The sequence below is a fragment of the Portunus trituberculatus genome, chromosome 38 (assembly GCF_017591435.1).
Source record: "Portunus trituberculatus isolate SZX2019 chromosome 38, ASM1759143v1, whole genome shotgun sequence".
NCBI classification, from domain to species: domain Eukaryota; kingdom Metazoa; phylum Arthropoda; class Malacostraca; order Decapoda; family Portunidae; genus Portunus; species Portunus trituberculatus.
In genome coordinates this window covers 15,400,673-15,421,040 of record NC_059292.1, presented here as the reverse complement: position 1 = coordinate 15,421,040, position 20,368 = coordinate 15,400,673, and the positions used below count along the sequence as shown (strand labels likewise).

At 37.4% G+C, this 20,368-nt stretch overlaps 1 protein-coding gene across 1 annotated transcript in view; it reads left to right on the top strand.

The window, feature by feature from the left end:
* The window catches only part of LOC123515173 (torsin-1A-like), a 94,729-nt gene that overhangs the window by 10,837 nt on the left and 63,524 nt on the right, over nt 1-20,368 (top strand). The window contains exons 3-4 of the mRNA XM_045273681.1: nt 8,185-8,346; nt 8,835-8,986. Of these exons, the coding sequence (XP_045129616.1) occupies nt 8,185-8,346; nt 8,835-8,986 (314 nt within the window). The remainder of the gene's footprint in view (nt 1-8,184; nt 8,347-8,834; nt 8,987-20,368) is intronic.

Sequence of the window (20,368 nt, the reverse complement as noted above, 5' to 3'; positions counted from 1 at the left end):
TCAAGGTTGCTCTACTGGTGATCTTCTGGCTTTTGCTACTGAGTCTTGGTCATCCTCTTTTAGAGATTTCAGTGAAACTTTTGCTGTTGCGTTAGACATATCAAAAGCTTTTGATAGAGTCTGGCGCAAAGCTTTGAATTCCAAACTGCCCTCCTACTGTTTCTATCCTTCTCTCTGCAACATAATCTTAAGTTTTCTATTGCTGCTATGGTAGATGGCCACTCTTCTTCTCCTAATTCTATTAACAGTGTTCATCAGGGTTCTGTCCTGTCACCCACTCTCTTTCTATTATTTATTAATGATCTTAACCAAACTTCTTGCCCTGATGATACCACCCTACATCTTTCCACATCCTTTCAGAGATGACCAACCCTTCAGGAAGTCAACAGATCATGCAGGGACACTATAGAACACCTGACTTCTGATCTATCTAAGATTTCCGATTGGGGCAGAGAGAATCTAGTAGTTTTCAATGCCTCAAACACTCAATTCCTCCATCTGTCAACTTGACACAACCTTCCAGACAACTATCCCCTCTTCTTCAATGACACTCAACTGTCTCCCTCTTCCACACTGAATATCCTCGGTCTGTCCTTTACTCATAATCTTAACTGGCAACTTTACATCTCATCTCTTGCTAAAACAGCTTCTATGAAGTTAGGTGTTCTGAGGTGTCTCCACCAGTTTTTCATGCCCCTCCAACTGCTAACTCTGTACTCCTGTATGGAGTACTCTTCGCAAGGTTGGGGGGTTCCACTCACACAGTCTTATTAGATAGGGTGGAATCAAAAGCTTTTCATCTCATCAACTCTCCTTTCTGACTGTCTTCAGCCTCTTTCTCACTGCTGGAATGTTACATCTCTTTCTATCTTTTATTGCTACTTTCATGTTAACTGTTCTACTGATCTTGCTGACTGCATGCCTCCCCTCCTGCAGCCTCGCTGCACAAAGCTTTCTTCTTCCTCTCATCCCTTTTCTGTCCAACTCTCTAACGCAAGAGTTAACCAGTATTCGCGATCATTCATACCTTTCATTGGTAAACTTTGGAACTCCCTGGCTGCATTAAAGCGCCTGGAGTATAGAGATAGATTAAAGGAATTAAACATGTTTTCATTTGAGAGGAGATGTATAAGAGGGGATATGATAGAGTTATTTAAAATGTTTTCAGATACAAACTACATAGATGTGAGATCTTTCTTTACCTTAGAGAAGGGAAATAGGACTAGAAATCATGGCAGGAAGATTAGAAAGCAAGGCTGCAGGTTAGATATAAGAAAATATTTCTTTAGTCATAGGGTGGTAGACTTCTGGAATGCATTGCCAGAGAGGGTTGTAAATAGCACTAGTTTGACAATGTTTAAAAACAGATTAGATAAGCACTTAAATTTATTAGATTTATAATTATGTATAGTACTGCATGATAGTTTTTATAAGAAATTTACTATAGTTAAACAAGACATGATCCCCATGTATGGGGACCACAAATTGTAGAGGATTTCGCTGCAGGACTTAGCCCTGTTAATGGGCCAAATATTTAGAATTAGTTAGTATATAATGTATTGTGTACTTGTAAGTACTGATGACATGGTCGCTGTGCGACTGATACCGGATAACCTAGATGGGCCCTGGTGGCCCTTTGTTATCCTATTATTTATGTTATGTTATGTTAACCAAAAGGAGGAGCTAGCCATTAGTCCCATAAAGACTCAATCCTCATGACTAGGTAGAAAGGAGCCTTTGCTTAGGGACAGAAATCACAAATCTTGAAACATCGCTTGTTAAGTGAAATGTTGATTGTTAAGTAAGTCAAAATTTCTTTGCTCATATGTGAATCACTTGTTTGGAAGGTGCATGTTAACCCAAACAGTGTACATATACGTACCTCCTTGAATAGTATTTAGTACGTAAATATACCATTCTTTTTTAGAACATTTGTACATCCTTGAATTTTGTTTTTTGCTTTTGAATACGAACTTAATTCGTTCAAAATTTTGTTCTTACTCCAAAGCATCAAAATACATGTATTCTTATGGAAGAAATTATAATTCGTTCCAAACCACCTTCCAAGACCAAAAAATCTATTTTTCACCTAATTTCTTACTTTTTTGCATACTATTACTATATATACTACTACTACTATTATGCTATAACTATAGAAGATAGGAAAATAAAGCAGGAAAGTAAGCAAAATGTAATTAATGAAATTTCAACTTCTCGTGGTCAGAAACAAGCATCACCACATCCTCCTCATGTGACTCCATCAAGCCAGCACCACACACTCTTTTTCTTTGATATACTGTATTCATTATGGAAAATAAATCAGAGAAGTAAGCAAATTGTAATATGAAAATTCAACTTCACTGCCAGAAACAAGCGTCAACACATCCTCCCCAGCCGACTCCATCAAGCCAGCACTATGCACTCTTATCTAAACCAATAACGAGATAAAAATAACGATTCCAATATTGTCATGCATCATAATATGTTTCTGAACTGCTTACTTATTCATGGAAATACATGTATATCTTATATCTCACCAAGAAATACATAAAAAATGATAAAATACAGCATACTGACATAAGTGCTCTCACCATCCTTAGGCTTGGCACCCTCACACCTACACAAACATATCTTTGTAAAAACTGATGCATTATTGGCTAAGTGTCCACCATCTTGAAAACAATAGGCCAATGACAGGCCTCGATATATGACAGATAGCCTCAAGCATAAACAAACTGTGCGGCATAAAGGAGCGCAGCTTCTGAAAAGTGCCATGATCATGTTTGACGGGCTCTAACATAGAGCCATGATCGTTTGTGACGGGCTATAAGGGTTAAGGCTTTTAATTCATGAGCTGGATACTCTCTCTTCCCCTCAAACCTTCTAGAATCTTCCATGCGTCTGTCTGTATGTCTCGTGACTATGTGTGCTGCTATGCTAGGCAGTGATCTTAATAACTAAAAAAAATTAATATTTTTATCCCCGGTACTACAAAACAACAGCCAAACAACTGCAAACAACACTCCTGAGGCACTGAGGCAGCGTGGTGCTCCAGCATCTATTCACTGCATTTGTTATTGTTCGCACTCCAAAATAAAGTTCGTCCTCCAATGCATAAAAAAAAAACCACAATTTTTTTTGTTCGTAATCCAAATTGTTCGTACTCAAAAGTGTTCGTACTCCAAGGTACCACTGTATAAGATTTGCCACTAACACTGACATATAAGTTTATGACAAGGCAGGAATGAATCTTTATATTTATACATTTATTTCTAGTACTGAATACTTCAGTAGGAATTGAAGCATACTTAGGGTTTTATTTTGTTTTTTCTTGACGCATACGTCGTCTTGCATATACAGTGGTACCTCAACATACGATTTTGATTTGTTCCATGACGATCGTTGTATATAAAAAAAATCGTATATCAAATCAATTTTTCTCATAGAAATTAATGGAAATAGAATTAATTCGTTCTTATGATATGAATTTAACCCACCAAAAAAATTAACCTGCTTTAAATACTAACCAAATATAGATTTAATATAAAATAAATGCAATGTTTATTGTATGCATTATGTAAATGAACTATATTACCCAAAATAACAACTTAACCCGCAAAACTCGGGACACATCGATAGACATTCATCACGCAAAACTCAGGGTACGTCAATAGACGTTTAGGCTTTTTATGGCTATATTTTGGCTATTTTCTTCCCGTTTTCTTTGCTTGTGAGCTGGCAACACTCGCTCAGCAGTAAACATATGCTCTACGTCACTGTGTCACCAATGATGAATGGTAGGAGCTACAGTAATTTCATGGTGTCTGATTCCGCAACCTCTCACACATGCCTTACTTCTATACCTCGGGTCTCTCGCCATATTACGGGGAGGCAACTTTTAAATGAGAGTGGTATCAGAACAGGCGGCATGAGAGATAGAGAAAGAGGATACAAGGGGCCCGTTTTCTCTCGCTCTAGCCAAGGCTGCTGAACCTGATTGGACACAAGGCCATGTAAACCGATGATACTACCTCATTCAACCTGTGATATTTTGGTAACCATGACATCTAGTAGATGTAAAGTAGAGAATAGAAGATTAAAAAAAATGTAAATATAAGATTCCCTTCCTTAGTCTGACATCATGAGCTCTCAGAAGATAAAGTATTTGATAACATGTATGGCATGGTAGCCACACTTTGGCTCATCACATTTGAATGATATATATATACAGGCAACCCCCATTTAACGAAGGGGTTACGTTCCTAAAAAACACTTCGTTAAGCGAAACTTCGTTAAGCGAACCGATTATAACAAGTTTAACCCCTGATTTGAACTTCCATTGAGAGTAAGCAAAGTGAGAATGCATCATAGTACAGTAAAAGGTTTAATGAAAGTAAAAATTATGAAGTTAAACATTTAGGTAGTTTAATTTAAGCCATTATAATGTACACTAATGTATGTATGTACACTAATGTATGTATGTACACTAATGTATGTATGTAATGTTGATGATCTTAACTTTATGAAGGGAGGGAGAGTGAAACGGGAAATACACTAACCAGCAACCTGTGGAATGTAAACAAAGTGCGCATCATGGTACTGCATACAAAACTTATGTACCACATTTCCACAAGGCTTTCTATTTTATCCATTGTAGAGTCACGAGTTCAGGTGGTTCTTTTAGCTTGCAAGGAAAATGAGGTGTCACTAGCCTTCTTAATAGAGTTTCTTGACTTGAAAATAGTAGACAGTAGATGAAGTCAAGCCATGGTGGGAAGCAATGTTATTAGTTTTCTGGCCTTTCTCTTGTCTGTGAATAATACCCAGCTTCACTTCGAGAGTAAGACACTTCCTGGTCTTCTTAGGAACGTTAGGCCACATAGCAGGGTGTTTTGGTGGTAAGTTGAACTAAGGAAGATGAGCTGCTGGTGACGCTGTTATGTTTTGACTGGGCAGTGAGTGGTGCGTGTGATCTTGATCTTGATGCTACAGGTGACACAGAATTTCTTCTGAGTCAGGCCTTTGTATCGGCAGAGCCTGTGTTGTCCACAAGAGGCTTGATCTTGATTTTTATTCTACAGGTGTCTAAGGATTTCTCCTGAGGCAGGCCTTAGTACCAGCAGCTCCTGATGTATTCAAAAGCCTGTCAGCTTGCATGATACAGTGGGGCTTTCAAATTTGGAAAAAAAATTACCTGGATAAAACTTCGTTAAAGCGAGTTTGGTGTTCGTTAAACGAGCAGATGGTAGTAAAATGAAACCTTCGTTATAGCGAAATTTCGTTGTGTGAACCTTCGTTAAACGGGGTTGCCTGTATATATATATATATATATATATATATATATATATATATATATATATATATATATATATATATATATATATATATATATATATATATATATTTTTTTTTTTTTTTTTTTTTATGTAGGGAAGAGGCAAGGGCAAAAAAAAAGAAAGTTAGAAAAAGGCCCACTTGGGCGCTGGCTCTCCAAAGACTTCAAAAAGTGCCATAACCGTCAGCCAGAATTAGGGGAGCAAATGCCTCGATACCTCCCTCTTAAAAGATGACAAGTTGTAGGAATTCGGAAATACAGATGCAGGGAGGGAGTTCCAGAGTTTACCAGTGAAAGGGATGAATGATTGAGCGTACTGGTTAACTCTTGCATTAGAGAGTTGGACAGAATAGGGATGAGAGGAAGAAGAAAGCCTTGTGCAGCGTGGCCGCAGGAGGAGGGGAGGCACGAAGTTAGCAAGATCAGTAGAACAGTTAGCATGAAAATAGCGATAAAATATAGAAAGGGATGCAACATTTCTGCGGTGAGAAAGAGACTGAAGACAGTTAGTCAGAGGAGGGGAGTTGATGAGATGAAGAGCTTTCGATTCCACCCTATCAAGCAAAGCTGTGTGACTGGAAACCCCCCAAACATGCGAAGAGTACTCCATACAGGGACGGATAAGGCCCTTATACAGAGTAAGCAGTTGCAGGGGCGAGAAAAACTGTCAGAGACGCCTCAGAACACCTAACTTCATAGAAGCTTCTTTTAGCAAGAGATGAGATGTGAAGTTTCCAGTTAAGATTATGAGCGACAGACCGAGGATATTCATTGTGGAAGAGGGAGACAGTTGAGTGTCATTGAAGAAGAGAGGATAGTTGTCTAGAAGGTTGTGTCGAGTTGATAGATGGAGGAATTGAGTTTTTGAGGCATTGAAAACTACTAGATTTTCTCTGCCCCAATCGGAAATCTTAGAAATATCGGAAGTCAGGCGTTATGTGGCATCCCCGCGTGAACTGTTGATTTCCTGAAGGGTTGGACGTCTCTGAAAGAACGTGGAAAGATGTAGGGTAGTATCATCAGCGTAGGAGTGGATAGGGCAAGAAGTTTGGTTAAGAAGGTCATTAATGAATAATAGAAAGAGAGTGGTTGACAGGACAGAACCCTGAGGAACACCACTATTAATAGGTTTAGGAGAAGAACAGTAGCCGTCTACCACAGCAGCAATAGAGCGGTCAGAAAGGAAACTTGAGATAAAGTTGCAGAGAGAAGGATAGAAGCCGTAGGAGGGCAGTTTTGAAATCAAAGCTTTATGCCAGACTCTATCAAAAGCTTTTGATATGTCTAATGCAACTGCAAAAGTTTCACTGAAATCTCTAAAAGAGGATGACCAAGACTCAGTAAGGAAAGCCAGAAGATCACCAGTAGAGCGACCTTGACGGAAGCCATACTGGCGATCAGACAGAAGATTGTGAAGTGACAGATGTTTGAGAATCTTCCTATTCAGGATAGATTAAAAAACTTTAGACAAGCAAGAGATTAAAGCTATAGGACGGTAGTTTGAGGGGTTAGAACCCCTTTTTAGGAACAGGCTGAATGTAGGCAAACTTCCAGCAGGAAGGAAAGGTACAAGTCGATAGACAAAGTTGGAAGAGTTTGGCCAGGCAAGGTGCAAGCACAGAAGCACAGTTTTTGAGAACAATAGGAGGGACCCCATCAGGTCCATAAGCCTTCCGAGGGTTTAGGCCAGCAAGGGCATGGAAAATATCATTACGAAGAATTTTGATTGTAGACATGAAATAGTCAGAGGGAGGAGGAGAGGGAGGGACAAGCCCAGAATCGTCCAAGGTGGAGTTGTGAGCAAAAGTTTGAGAAAAGAGTTCAGCTTTAGAGACAAAAGAGATGGCAGTGGTGCCATCAGGATGAAATAAAGGAGGGAAAGATGAAGAAGTGAAGTTATTTGAGATGTATTTGGCTAGATGCCAGAAGTCACGAGGAGAGTTTAAGTTTGAAAGATTTTGACATTTCCTATTTATGAAAGAGTGTTTGGCAAGTTGAAGAACAGACTTGGCATGATTCCGGGCAGAGATATAAAGTGCATGAGATTCAGGAGATGGAATGCTCAAGTACCTTTTGTGGGCAACGTCTCTATCATGTATAGCACGAGAACAGGCTGAGTTAAACCAAGGTTTAGAAGGTTTAGGTTGAGAAAAAGAATGAGGAATGTACGCCTCCATGCCAGATACTAACACCTCTGTTATGCGTTCAGCACAAAGAGATGGGTCTCTGACACTGAAGCAATAATCATTCCAGGGAAAATCAACATAATACCTCCTCAGGTCCCCCCAACTGGCAGAGGCAAAACGCCAGAGGTACCTTCGCTTTGGGGGATCCTGCGGAGGGATTGGAAAAATAGGACAAGATACAGAAATGAGATTGTGATCAGAGGAGCCCAACGGAGATGAAAGGGTGACAGCATAAGCAGAAGGGTGAGGAAGAGATTAAGAATGTTGGGCGTGTCTCCAAGACGGTCAGGAATACGAGTAGGGTGTTGCACCAGTTGCTCTAGGTCATGAAGGATAGCAAAGTTGAAGGCTAGTTCACCAGGGTGGTCAGTGAAGGGAGAGGAAAGCCAAAGCTGGTGGTGAACATTATATATATATATATATATATATATATATATATATATATATATATATATATATATATATATATATATGAAGCAATTTATGATTTTTTTAGATTATATGCAGTAAATAAAAAGCTATAAAAAAAAATGCAACTTACCATGAATCTTCTTTCTGGTAAACGACAACACTGTATGGGTTAAGTGAGGTTTGACTGTACTGTCCATATGTGTTCACCCAATCTCTCTCTCTCTCTCATTTAGTTTCATTTCCCTATCACAGGCTCTTGTTTTAAGTTTTCACGGATGGACTGGAGGAGGGAAGAATTTTGTGTCAAGATTCATTGCAGAGAGCATATACAAACTGGGAATGAAGAGTGACTATGTTCATGTATTTGTTAGTACAGTCCACTTTCCTCATGAACAACAGACGGATATTTATAAGGTATGTTAAAGTATATGGTTTTTAATCTAACATATATATATTGTGCAAACTTAAATGGTTTAGTTGAAACTGAAGTGCAGAAACTTAATTAAGGTATGTTCCTTTAATAAAAGCTACATTTAGCTCTCTTATTTAAGTAGAAATATTCAACTGCCCACTGATATAGTGATTAGCATGCTCAGTTCATAAGTGAAATGTCATGTGTCCAAGGTTTTATAAAGATAATCTTAGATTTGTCTCCTTTCACATGCCCTTTATTCAAGAATAGATACTGGACATGAGTAAAGTAGTTGTAACCTCAAAAGCCCACTAGCATCTTCAGAGTAAGATACAATTAACCAGTGTGGTGAGGTATGAGAATTAATCCACTCCTGATGATTTGTCCTGAAGTGAACTTATATAGGCCAAGGTAAATAAGAAAATTTGATGTTCTGCAGAAAGATGATAGAAATTGAGGAAATTATTAATTTACAATATTTCATCTACAGCTTCACTTACAAGACTGGATAAGAGGAAATGTGAGCAACTGTCAGAGGTCTTTGTTCATCTTCGATGAAATTGATAAGATGCCAATTGGAATGATTAATGGAATCAAGCCCTTCATTGACTACCATGAAAATATTGATGGTGTAGACTTCAGGTATGGCTAGCTATTCTTAAAATGTTGTCATTGATATTACTCCTTGTGGTTTCATTTTGCAGGGTTGACAAAATTTTTTAGTTTTAATAGTTATCCATAATGATCATGCATCTTTTGATTTTTAAAAATTTACCTTATATTGATTACGACTTCAGCAGTTCTAATTTTATTTCACATCATGATATTTATACCTGTTATCTCCACTATTTGCTGTTTAAATGCATAATGGGAACAAAACCTATGTACAGTGGAATCATGCTGTTAATACACAATCCTTTCCAAGAGGCTGTATGAATTACAATTTGTATAAATGCTGAATTTTTTTCCTCATAAAAAATAATTAAATAGAATTCATCCATTTCAGACCCACTGATTTCTTATTTAACCATTAAGTGCTCATTGTTCGTGTAAGTGCACACAATCTCTTTTGTGGTTATGACTGGCTAGCTTGTTCTATTTATATCTCCCCATCTCACCTTATTAGTTCTCTGCCTCCTCTCCTAGTATTCATCAAACATAATTTCAATATGACAAGTGAATGTGTTTGGATTGTGTTTCATGTATAGTTTAACGTATGCTTTTTTTTCTTTGCACATAGTCAGACAATCAGCTGATCTTCACTACCTATTGTATAGTATTTACAGTGGCCTGGGCAAGTAGTGTGGACTAATTTTTCATGAAATCAACTGTTAATGAATTATGAGTAAAGTAGAGATTCCATCAAAATGCAGGTATGAGACTAGGGAAAGAATGAAAGAAGATGATGACTGTTGATGAGGGAGAGAGCGCATTCGAAGGTTTTGATACGGCGAATACTTCACTATTTAAGAGAGTGTTGACTATTGAATGTAAACTAGATAAATTGATAAAGGAGAGTATGGGAATGAAAGAGAATGAAGAACAGGAAAAGAGTTTATAAAACTGAGAGAAAGAATAAAAAAAAGTGGAAGAAAACGAAGCTAAGGTAAGAGCGAAAAACGAAGAACTGAAAAGAAAGTAGCTAACTACAAGAAACAGATGGAAAAAGGACTCGGTAAAGCCGAGAAAGAAAAAGAGAAGCTGAAAGATCTAGTAAACAAAGAAGAGGAATGAGTACAGAACGTGATTAAAAAAGAAGTACAAGCATGGAGAGTCCAAGATAAGAAAGATAAGGCTGATTTTCAGGAGGTGATTCAAGAACAACTAAAAGAAAAAGAAGAAAATATGACAAACAAAATGATAGGAGTCCTCAAGACAAAAGAAAATGTAGTTAGAGAAATTGCAGAAAAAAAAGAAGTATAATCGTATTTGGAATAAAAGAAAAAAATATAAAATGTAGACCAAGAAGAGAAAAAGAAGAAATGAAATCAGTCAAAGACCTACTAAAAAGTCTAATTGACAAAGATAGGCAGAACTTAGAAGAGGAAGTAGAAGAAATAAACAGAATGGGACCATATCAAGAAGGAAAAATGAGACCAATTAAAATACTACTAAAATTACAAACAGCAACAAAAGAAATATTATATAGAACAACAAAACTTAGAAAAACAGAAGGCTGCAAGGATATCTATATAAAGAAAAATAGAAATGAGGAAGAAAGGAAGAGATACAACGAACTGGCGGCAGCAGTAAGGGAAAAAAATAATGAAAGATCAGAAGAGGAAAAAAAGGCATTTTTTTTTTGGAGAATTCTAGGAGACAGGATAAGGAAATGGTATATAAACGAGAAGGAAGAGAAAAAAAGTGGAACAAGTTTAACTAAAAATGATAAAGGCAAGATACTAAAAATTATGTATACAAACATAGACGGGTTTTATCGAGTAAATTATAATTAAGAGATTACATAAAAAAAGAAAATCCGGATATTGTATGCCTGGCTGAAACAAAACTAAATGAGGCAATCAAAATAGACTTGCATAATAGATATAATGTATGGAGAAGAGACGGAGGGGGTAAAGGAGGAGGAGTCATGATAATGTTAAGGAAGGAGATAGTGATAAACCAAGTGGAATGTGGGGAAGGAAAAGCAGAAGTACTGTATGTTAAGATGCATATTAATAAAAAAGAGTTAACAATCATTGTAACATATGTGCCACCAAAAACAAATTCATGGACCAATCAAGAATATAAAGACATGATAGATGACACAATAAGGAGTCTAACGAGAATCGTTAAAGAAAGGAGAAAAGTGATATTAGTAGGAGATTTCAACTGTAAAGAAGTGGATTGGAAAAATTATGAAAGTGGTATGGGGGAAGAAGCTTGGGGAGAAAGATTCCTGAACCTAATGATAGACAATATGATGGACCAGAGAGTAAAGGAATGCACAAGATTCAGAGGAAACGACGAGCTGGCGAGATTGGACCTAATTTTTACAAGGGGTATACAAATGAATGATGATATAAGATATAAGTGCCCATTGGGAAAGAGTGACCATGTAATATTAGAAATGGATATAGAAGAGGGAAAGGAAGATAGAGACGATTCATACAAAGGAGACCGATTAAATTACAGAAAGGCTGATATTGAGAATCTCAAGAACTATTTAAAAAATGTAAACTGGGAGGAGATGGAAAACTCAGAGATGATGCAAGAGAAGTATAACTTATTTTTGGAAATATACAAAACAGGAGTCAGGGAATATGTCCCGAAATATACACCTAAAGAAGAAGGAAAGAAAGATTGGTTTAATGTAAGATGTGCTAGGGCAAAGGAGAAAAGAGATGGAGCATGGAAAAGGTGGAGGAGAAATAGAAATCCAGTAAATAAGGAAAACTTCAGGGCAGCGAGAAATTAATATGTTAACCCTTATAACCCAGTAGGCACGTTCATGGCTTATACAGTAGACCCTGGTAGGCACGATCGTGGCGCGTTTCAAATTCTGCGCTTATTTTATGACGTAGAGTTTGTTTATGTTTGAGGCTATCTTTCATACATCAAGGCCTGTGATTGGTCCATTGTTTTCAAGATGGTGGACGCTTTGCCAATCACAGGTCAGCTTTTACAAGCATTTGTTTATGAAGCTGTGCAGGCGGCAGGCGTGATTCAGGCAAGTGCGCCATCGTGAGTTTGCTGTGTTATATGATTTATTACCAATTTCTAGGCGAGACAGAGGATAGACATGCATTTCCATTGGTAGATAAGTACTGCAGTAACATTTTACAATGCATGACAATACTGAGATTTGTTATTTTCGTATTTTTCTTGGCTTAGATAAGAGGGCAAGGTTCTGCTGGCATGATGGAGGTGGATGAGGAGGGAGTGGTGACGCTCTGTGTTTCTGACCTAGAAGTTGAATTTGATGACTATGCTGACACCAGTGAGGAAGAAATAGATCTAGACGACTTAGCTGTCAGGGAAGTAGAAAGTGATGATGATTCTGCTACTGTCACAGCAAGCAGTGGCAGTGATAGTAATGATGGTGAGGCAAGACAGTCAGCTGATGCGTCGTCTGCACAGACTGTGCATACGGGAGGGTGGGCCTCCTCCTGTTCCTTTTACAGGAGCCAGTGGACTCAAACATCCACCCAAGAGTGATGCCATACCTACAGAGTATTTCAGAATGTATTTTACTAGTGATATAATAGACAAGATGGTCATGGAAATGAACAGATATATAGAACAGTGGATTCATGAAAATGCCACGTACCTACGTGAAAAGCCAAAGTCTTTGGTCCATTTATGGATCAAACAAGGTAAGGCAGAGCCAGGAGAGTTTATGACTTTTTTAGCAGTGAATATGAATATGGGACTAATTAGGAAACCAACTCTCAGATCATACTGGAACTGTTCTAACACTAGTCAGTCAACTCCCTGGTTCAGTGCTCACCTCAACAGGGAAAGGTTTGAGCTGCTGCTAAAGTTTATTAATTTCAATGACAACAGAAGAATGCCTCCAAAAGAAGACCCTGCGTATCAGTTATACAAAATCCAACCCCTTATAGATAATTTTCAGAAAGTGTCAAGGATAATTATATCCCAGGACGCAAAATTTCTATTGATGAAAGCATCATTGGGTTCCGGGGTAAAATCCCTAATTTGAGGCAGTATATGCCTAATAAGCATCACGCACGCTTTGGGTTGAAGGTTTGGTGTTTGTGTTCCGGGGTAAAACCCCTAATTTGAGGCAGTATATGCCTAATAAGCATCACGCACGCTTTGGGTTGAAGATGTGGTGTTTGTGTGAAGCTGATTCAGGATACACTGTAACCTTCGAGGTGTACAAAGGAAAAAAACATTTACCAGTCAGTGAAGAGGGTGTCACGTATGATCTTGTGATGAGGCTTCTAGGTAAGGCAGATGTCTTTTACCGTGGTAACCATCTTGGCTTAGACAATTACTTTTCTTCACCTAAATTGTTTGAGGACTTGTGGCAGAAACATATTACAGCGACAGGCACAGTTAGGGTAAACAGGAAAGGTCTGCCTGATGAAGCTGTACGTGCAAAGTTAGGGCAACATCAGGTTTCAGAGAGAAAAAAAGGACCCTTACTCTGTGTAGCATACAGGGATGGCAAAAAGATCCCTGTGCTTCTCTCTACAGTGGCCAAAGCAGGGTTCACTACTGTGGAAAGGCCACGGAAAGGAAACAAGGAATTACCTTGCATTGTTGCAGACTATAACAAGGTAATGGGAGGTGTCGACCTGAAAGACGCAAAGCTGTGTTCATACCTTGGTGAAAGAAAAACACCGAAATGGACAACAAAGAGTGCTTTTTCTTTGTTTGGTACAGCTTGTCTCAACAGTTATATAGCATATAAAAAAAAAAAACATCTCATAAACCCATTCTTTCAAGATACCAGTTCATGGTCAACATAATTGAATCAATTGCTGACAAATACTCTACAGCAAAGCCTATCAAAGTTCACTGCACTCAGGTGCAAATTCAAGCCAGCAGACTCTCATCCCAGCCAGCAGCAGGTCCTAGTCATGCAATATCACCACCAGATATTGATCATGATATGAAAAGGTTACCTGTAGGCAAGAAGAGAGACTGTTCTGCTCCTCATCCAAAACGTGCCAGAACTTGTTACATGTGCCCCAAGTGTAACAAGGGATTTTGCCCAGAATGCTTCCCATCCAACCATAAGAAGCTACAGGAATAGGTAGGCTGCACACTTCACTTGACCTTTTTTTCCACATTCTTACACCATGATTAGCTTGAAATGTTACTATTATTATTTTTGTGGGGAAGTTTTGAATACATTTTTTTCCAATTGGTTTACCATTCTCAAATGCTAATTTTATGAATAGTTCCTGTTCTTTTTTTTTCTGTATTTATGAATAAGTCATGTCAAGAAGCATTTTATACCTTCTAAGTTTTTAAAAAATTAGTGATTCCAATTGGTAAGAGAGAGAGAAACCTCTTTGCATTCTTTGTTCATTCTCTCCTCCAAGTCTTCATTTTTATTATACTACATTATGCATATCTGCTTGCTTTATTTTTCATAATGAATACATTATATCAAAGGAAACTCATTATCTTTCAAAATGATACAGAAATCATGAGCTTTGCTGATTTTTTTCTTGGCAAAAATGAAGGAAATAAAAGAATACCTTTATAAGTTTATCATGCCCTCAATTTTTTTCACTTTTGATTGATTTTTTCATACATGTATAAGTTAAATTTGGTCACTAATTTTTATACTTCAGGAAAGAGCAACTTCTAAGCTTTCTAATGATATATAATTGTGGCAGTGTTTGTTAAAATAATTAGACTGAACACTAAAGGAGTCAAGGGAAATCTTTTTGCAATTTGCAACCCGTTTTTATCTACGTATTTTTAAATCACCCACTCATTTTATGGCGGGGTATAAAGGTTAAGGTGAGGAAGGAAGAGGAAAAGAACTTTGAAAAGGACATTGTTGAAAAATGTAAGGAGCAACCAAAATTGTTCTACAGATTCATAAATGGAAAAATTAGGCAAAAAGAAACAATAGAAAGGTTAAAAGGAGAGAACGGGATAGTGGAAGACCCAAAAAGTATGGCAGAACTATTGAATAATAAATTCCAGGATGTCTTTACTAAGGAATCCAAATTTGAAAGGCCACAGGATAATAGAGAGACAGTCTGTATGAAAGAGATTAAAGTAACCAAGCTTGAAATAAAAGAGTTAATGAAGGAACTGGATGAAGAGAAGGCAATGGGACCGGATGAAGTCTCAGGCAGAATACTGAAAGAATGTAGGGAAGAACTAGCAAGTCCTATATACAACATCATAAAATAATCAATAGAAAATGGAACAGTACCAGTAGAATGGAAAAGAGCTGAGGTGGTTCCCATATATAAGAGCAGAAGGAAAGAAGAACCTTTAAATTACAGACCGGTATCACTAACTAGTGTAATATGCAAGATGTGTGAAAGAATAATAAAGAAACAATGGATCGAGTTCCTTGAAGACAATAAATTAATATCAAATAGCCAATTTGGTTTTCGAAAAAGACGGTCGTGTGTAACTAATTTATTGAGTTTCTATTCTAAAGAGTACAAGAGAGAGAGGGATGGGTTGACTATTTATTTGGATTTAAAAAAGGCATTTGACAAAGTGCCACATGCAAGATTACTATGGAAGTTAGAGGAGAAGGGTGGCTTAAAGGAAGCACATTGAGATGGATAGAAAGTTATTTGAGGGGGAGAGAAATAAGGACGGTAGTTAAAGATATAAAGTCCAAGTGGAGAGCAGTAGAAAGCGGAGTGCCACAGGGGTCAGTATTGGCACCAATACTTTTCCTCATTTATATTAATGACATGCCAGAAGGAGTGAACAGCTACATACATCTGTTTGCAGATGATACGAAACTGTGCAGGGTTATAAAGCAAAAGGAGGATTGTGAAATACTGCAAGAAGACCTAAATAAGATCTGGGAATGGAGTAAAAATTGGAAAATGGAATTCAGTGTGAACAAAAGCCAAGTCATGGAAATGGGAAAGAATGAAAGACGACCCGTGGGAATCTATAAGATGGGAGATGGAGTAGAACTAGAGAAAGTAAAAAGGAAAAGGACTTGGGAGTGACGATGGAAGAAAACAATCAACCGGTAAGCCATATTGATAGAATTTTTAGAGAAACATATATAATTTGCTAAGGAATATTGGAGTAGCATTTCACTACATGGACAAAGAAATGATGAAGAAATTGTTAAGTACTATAATAAGACCCAGATTGGAATATGCAGGAGTAGTGTGGACCCCTCATATAAAGAAACACATAAGAAAGTTGGAGAGACTACAAAAAATGGCTACAAGAATGGTTCCAGAATTTGAAGGGATGACATATGAGGAGAGACTAAAGGCTATGGATCTGCCAACCCTGGAACAAAGGAGGGAGAGAGGAGATCTGATACAAGTTTATAAATTGATCAATGGAATGGACCAAGTGGATAATGAGAAACTGATCCTGAGAGAAGAATATGACATTCGAAGCACAAGATCGCATAGTAAAAAGCTGAGAAAAGGAAGATGTCTGAGAGATGTAAAAATATAGTTTCCATAAAGATGTATTGAGACGTGGAACAGTTTAAATGAAGAAGTAGTGTCTGCAACGAGTGTGTATACTTTTAAAGTAAGATTGGATAAGTGTAGATATGTAGACGGGGCCACACGAGCATAAAGCCCAGGCCCTGTAAAACTACAACTAGGTAAATACACACACACACACACACACACACACACACACACACACACACACACACACACACACACACACACACACACACACACACACATAGTGGTAAATCAAGTGGAGTTTGGGGAAGGAAAATCAGAAATACTGTATGTTAAGATACATATTAATAAAAAGGAGTTAACAATCATTAGAACATATGTGCCACCAAAAACAAACTCATGGACTAACCAAGAATGTAGAGACATGATAGATGACACAATAAGGAGTCTTACAAGAATCATTAAGGAAAGGAGAAAAGTGATATTGGTAGGAGATTTCAACTGTAAGGAGGTAGACTGGGAAAATTATGAAAGTGGTATGGGGGAAGATGCCTGTGGAGATAGATTCCTGAACCTAATGATAGATAATTTGATGGTCCAAAGAGTAAAGGAAAACACAAGATTCAGAGGAAACGATGAGCCGGCAAAATTAGACCTAGTTTTTACAAGGGATATACCAATTAACGATGATATAAGATACAAGTGCCCATTGGGAAAGAGTGACCATGTAATATTAGAAATGGATATAGAAGAAGGAAAGGAAGATAGAGATGAGTCATACAAAGGAGACCGATTAAATTACAGAAAGGCTGATATTGAGAATCTCAAGAACTATTTTAAAAACGTAAACTGGGAGGAGATGGAAAACTCATTAACGGTTCAAGAGAAATATAACTTATTTTTGGAAATATACAAAACTGGGGTCAGGAATATGTCCCGAAATATAGACCTAAAGAAGAAGGAAAGAAAGATTGGTTTAATGCAAGATGTGCTAGGGCAAAGGAGAAATGAGATGGAGCATGGAAAAGGTGGAGAAGAAACAGAAATCCAGAAAATAAGGAAAACTTCAAAACAGCAAGAAATGAATATGCTAAGGTGAGAAAGGAAGAAGAAAGAACTATGAAAAGGACATTGTCGAAAAATGTAAGGAACAACCAAAATTGTTCTACAGATTCATAAATGGAAAAATAAGACAAAAAGAAACAATAGAAAGGTTAAAAGGAGAAAACGGAATGGTGGAAGACCCAAAAGTATGGCAGAACTGTTAAATAGTAAATTTCATGAGGTCTTTACTAAGGAATCCAAATTTGAAAGACCACAGGGTAATAGAGAGACTGTCTATATGAAAGAGATTAAAGTAACCAAGCTTGAAATAAAAAGTTGATGACGGAACTGGATGAGGAAAAGGCAATGGGACCGGATGAAGTCTCAGGCAGAATACTGAAAGAATGTAGGGAAGAACTAGCAAGTCCAATATACAACATCATAAAATGCTCAATTGAAAATGGAACAGTGCCAGTGGAGTGGAAAAGAGCTGAGGTGGTTCCCATATATAAGAGCGGAAGGAAGGAAGAACCTTTAAATTACAGACCGGTATCACTAACTAGTGTAATATGCAAGATGTGTGAAAAAGTAATAAAGAAGCAATGGATTGAGTTTCTTGAAGACAACAAAATATTATCAAATAGCCAATTTGGTTTTAGAAAAGGTCGGTCATGTGTAACAAATTTATTGAGTTTCTACTCTAGAATAGTTGATAAAGTACAAGAGAGAGAGGATGGGTTGACTGTATTTATTTAGATCTAAAAAAGGCATTTGATAAAGTGCCACATGAAAGATTACTATGGAAGTTAGAGGAGAAGGGTGGCTTAAAAGGAAGCACATTGAGATGGATGAAGAATTACTTAAGGGGGAGAGAAATAAGGACGATAGTTAAAGATATGAAGTCCAAGTGGAGAACAGTAGACAGCGGAGTGCCACAGGGTCAGTATTGGCACCAATACTTTTTCTCGTATATATAAATGACATGCCAGAGGAGTGAACAGCTACATAAATCTGTTTGCGGACGATGCGAAACTGTGCAGAGTCATTAAACAAAAAGAGGATTGTGAAATACTACAGGAAGACTTAAACAAGATCTGGAAATGGAGCAAAAATGGAGATGGAATTCAATGTGGACAAAAGCCATGTCATGGAAATGGGAAAAGTGAAAGACGACCAGTGGGAATCTATAAGATGGGAGATGGAGTAGAACTAGAAAAAGTAAAAAAGGAAAAGGACTTGGGAGTGACAATGGAAGAAAATAATCAACCGGTAAGCCATATTGATAGAATTTTCAGAGAGACGTATAATTTGCTAAGGAATATTGGAGTAGCATTTCACTATATGGACAAGGAAATGATGAAGAAATTGATAAGTACTAAAATAAGACCTAGATTGGAATATGCAGGAGTTGTGTGGACTCCCCATAAAAGAAACACATAAGAAAATTAGAGAGACTACAAAAAATGGCTACAAGAATGGTTCCAGAATTTAAAGGGATGACATATGAGGAGAGACTAAAGGCTATGGATCTACCAACCTTGGAGCAGAGAAGAGAGAGAGGATCTGATACAAGTTTATAAATTGATTAACGGAATGGATGAAGTGGATAATGAGAAACTGATCCTGCGAGAAGAATATGACTTTAGAAGCACAAGATCGCATAGTAAGAAACTAAGGAAGGGACGATGTCTGAGAGATGTTAAAAAATTTAGTTTCCCGCAAAGATGTGTTGAGACTTGGAACAGTTTGAGTGAGGAAGTGGTGTCAGCAAAGAGTGTACATAGTTTTAAAGAAAAATTGGATAAGTGTAGATATGGAGACGGGACCACACGACCATAATGCCCAGGCCCTGTAAAACTACAACTAGGTAAATACACACACACACACACACACGATCCTACCCGTCTTTATTCTCATTGATTCAGATCCACAACATCCCTGTTTTTAAGTGGATGTGGAGCTTCTGTTATCTGAAAATGCAGTTGCAGAGGCAGAGGGAAATCTTAGTTGTTTAAAAACATTGTTGCAAATAGTATTGCAGATATTAATATTACTGTGGAGGTTATGGAGGCAGACATCCGACACATCTCTAGTATATACAAATGAAGTGCCATGTATAGAAATGCAGTCATTCACCACAACAAAAAAATGTAGGAAATACATCAAAGTTTGGTAGCCTTCAAAGATGTTGTTTTTCTAGATATCTTTCTTTTTTCTTGTTTATTTATTTTTTCCTAAAGAAGCTTATAATAATTTTGTTATTTTACAGATACAACATTTCAGTCCATTTCTGGACAAAATTATGGTTTAATATTTGTGTATTTCTGATGTAAAAGTAAAGTAAACTACTTGTCTCACCATGTTGATTAGTTGCTATAGCTCTCTCCCCTCCTTACATCAACTGATTTAGGCTGCATTTACACCAAACAAATCAAATAAATTCAATTCATGAAGAATCAACACGATTTATGAATTGTATTGATTTGCCACACTAGTTTCAATGTAACTATTTACACCAGGTGAATCGAGTCAATCCAATTTGTGCTGATTCATGGCAGTTCAAAGTCAAAGATTGGTTTGGATTCATTTTTTTCATCAGTCAAGGCAAGTCAGCTGAGGAGTAAACACCATGGTAGTGGACATCCTCATCAATTTAGTATGTAAACGACGTTCTGTGTTATGATACTAATGATCCTTTGCATCGATATTTAGATATGTGCTATATATGGTGGATCATGGTAGATTTTAGATACAGGATAGCTATATATCAATATGATATCTTTAGGATATATAGCAAGTCATTCTCGTACCAAATTGATAAAAGATATTCACTTGCATGGTGCTTGTGTACTCCTGTAGCATATACAGTAAGCACCCGCACTTGGCAAAATTAGTCTGGTGAAACTACTGCCAAATG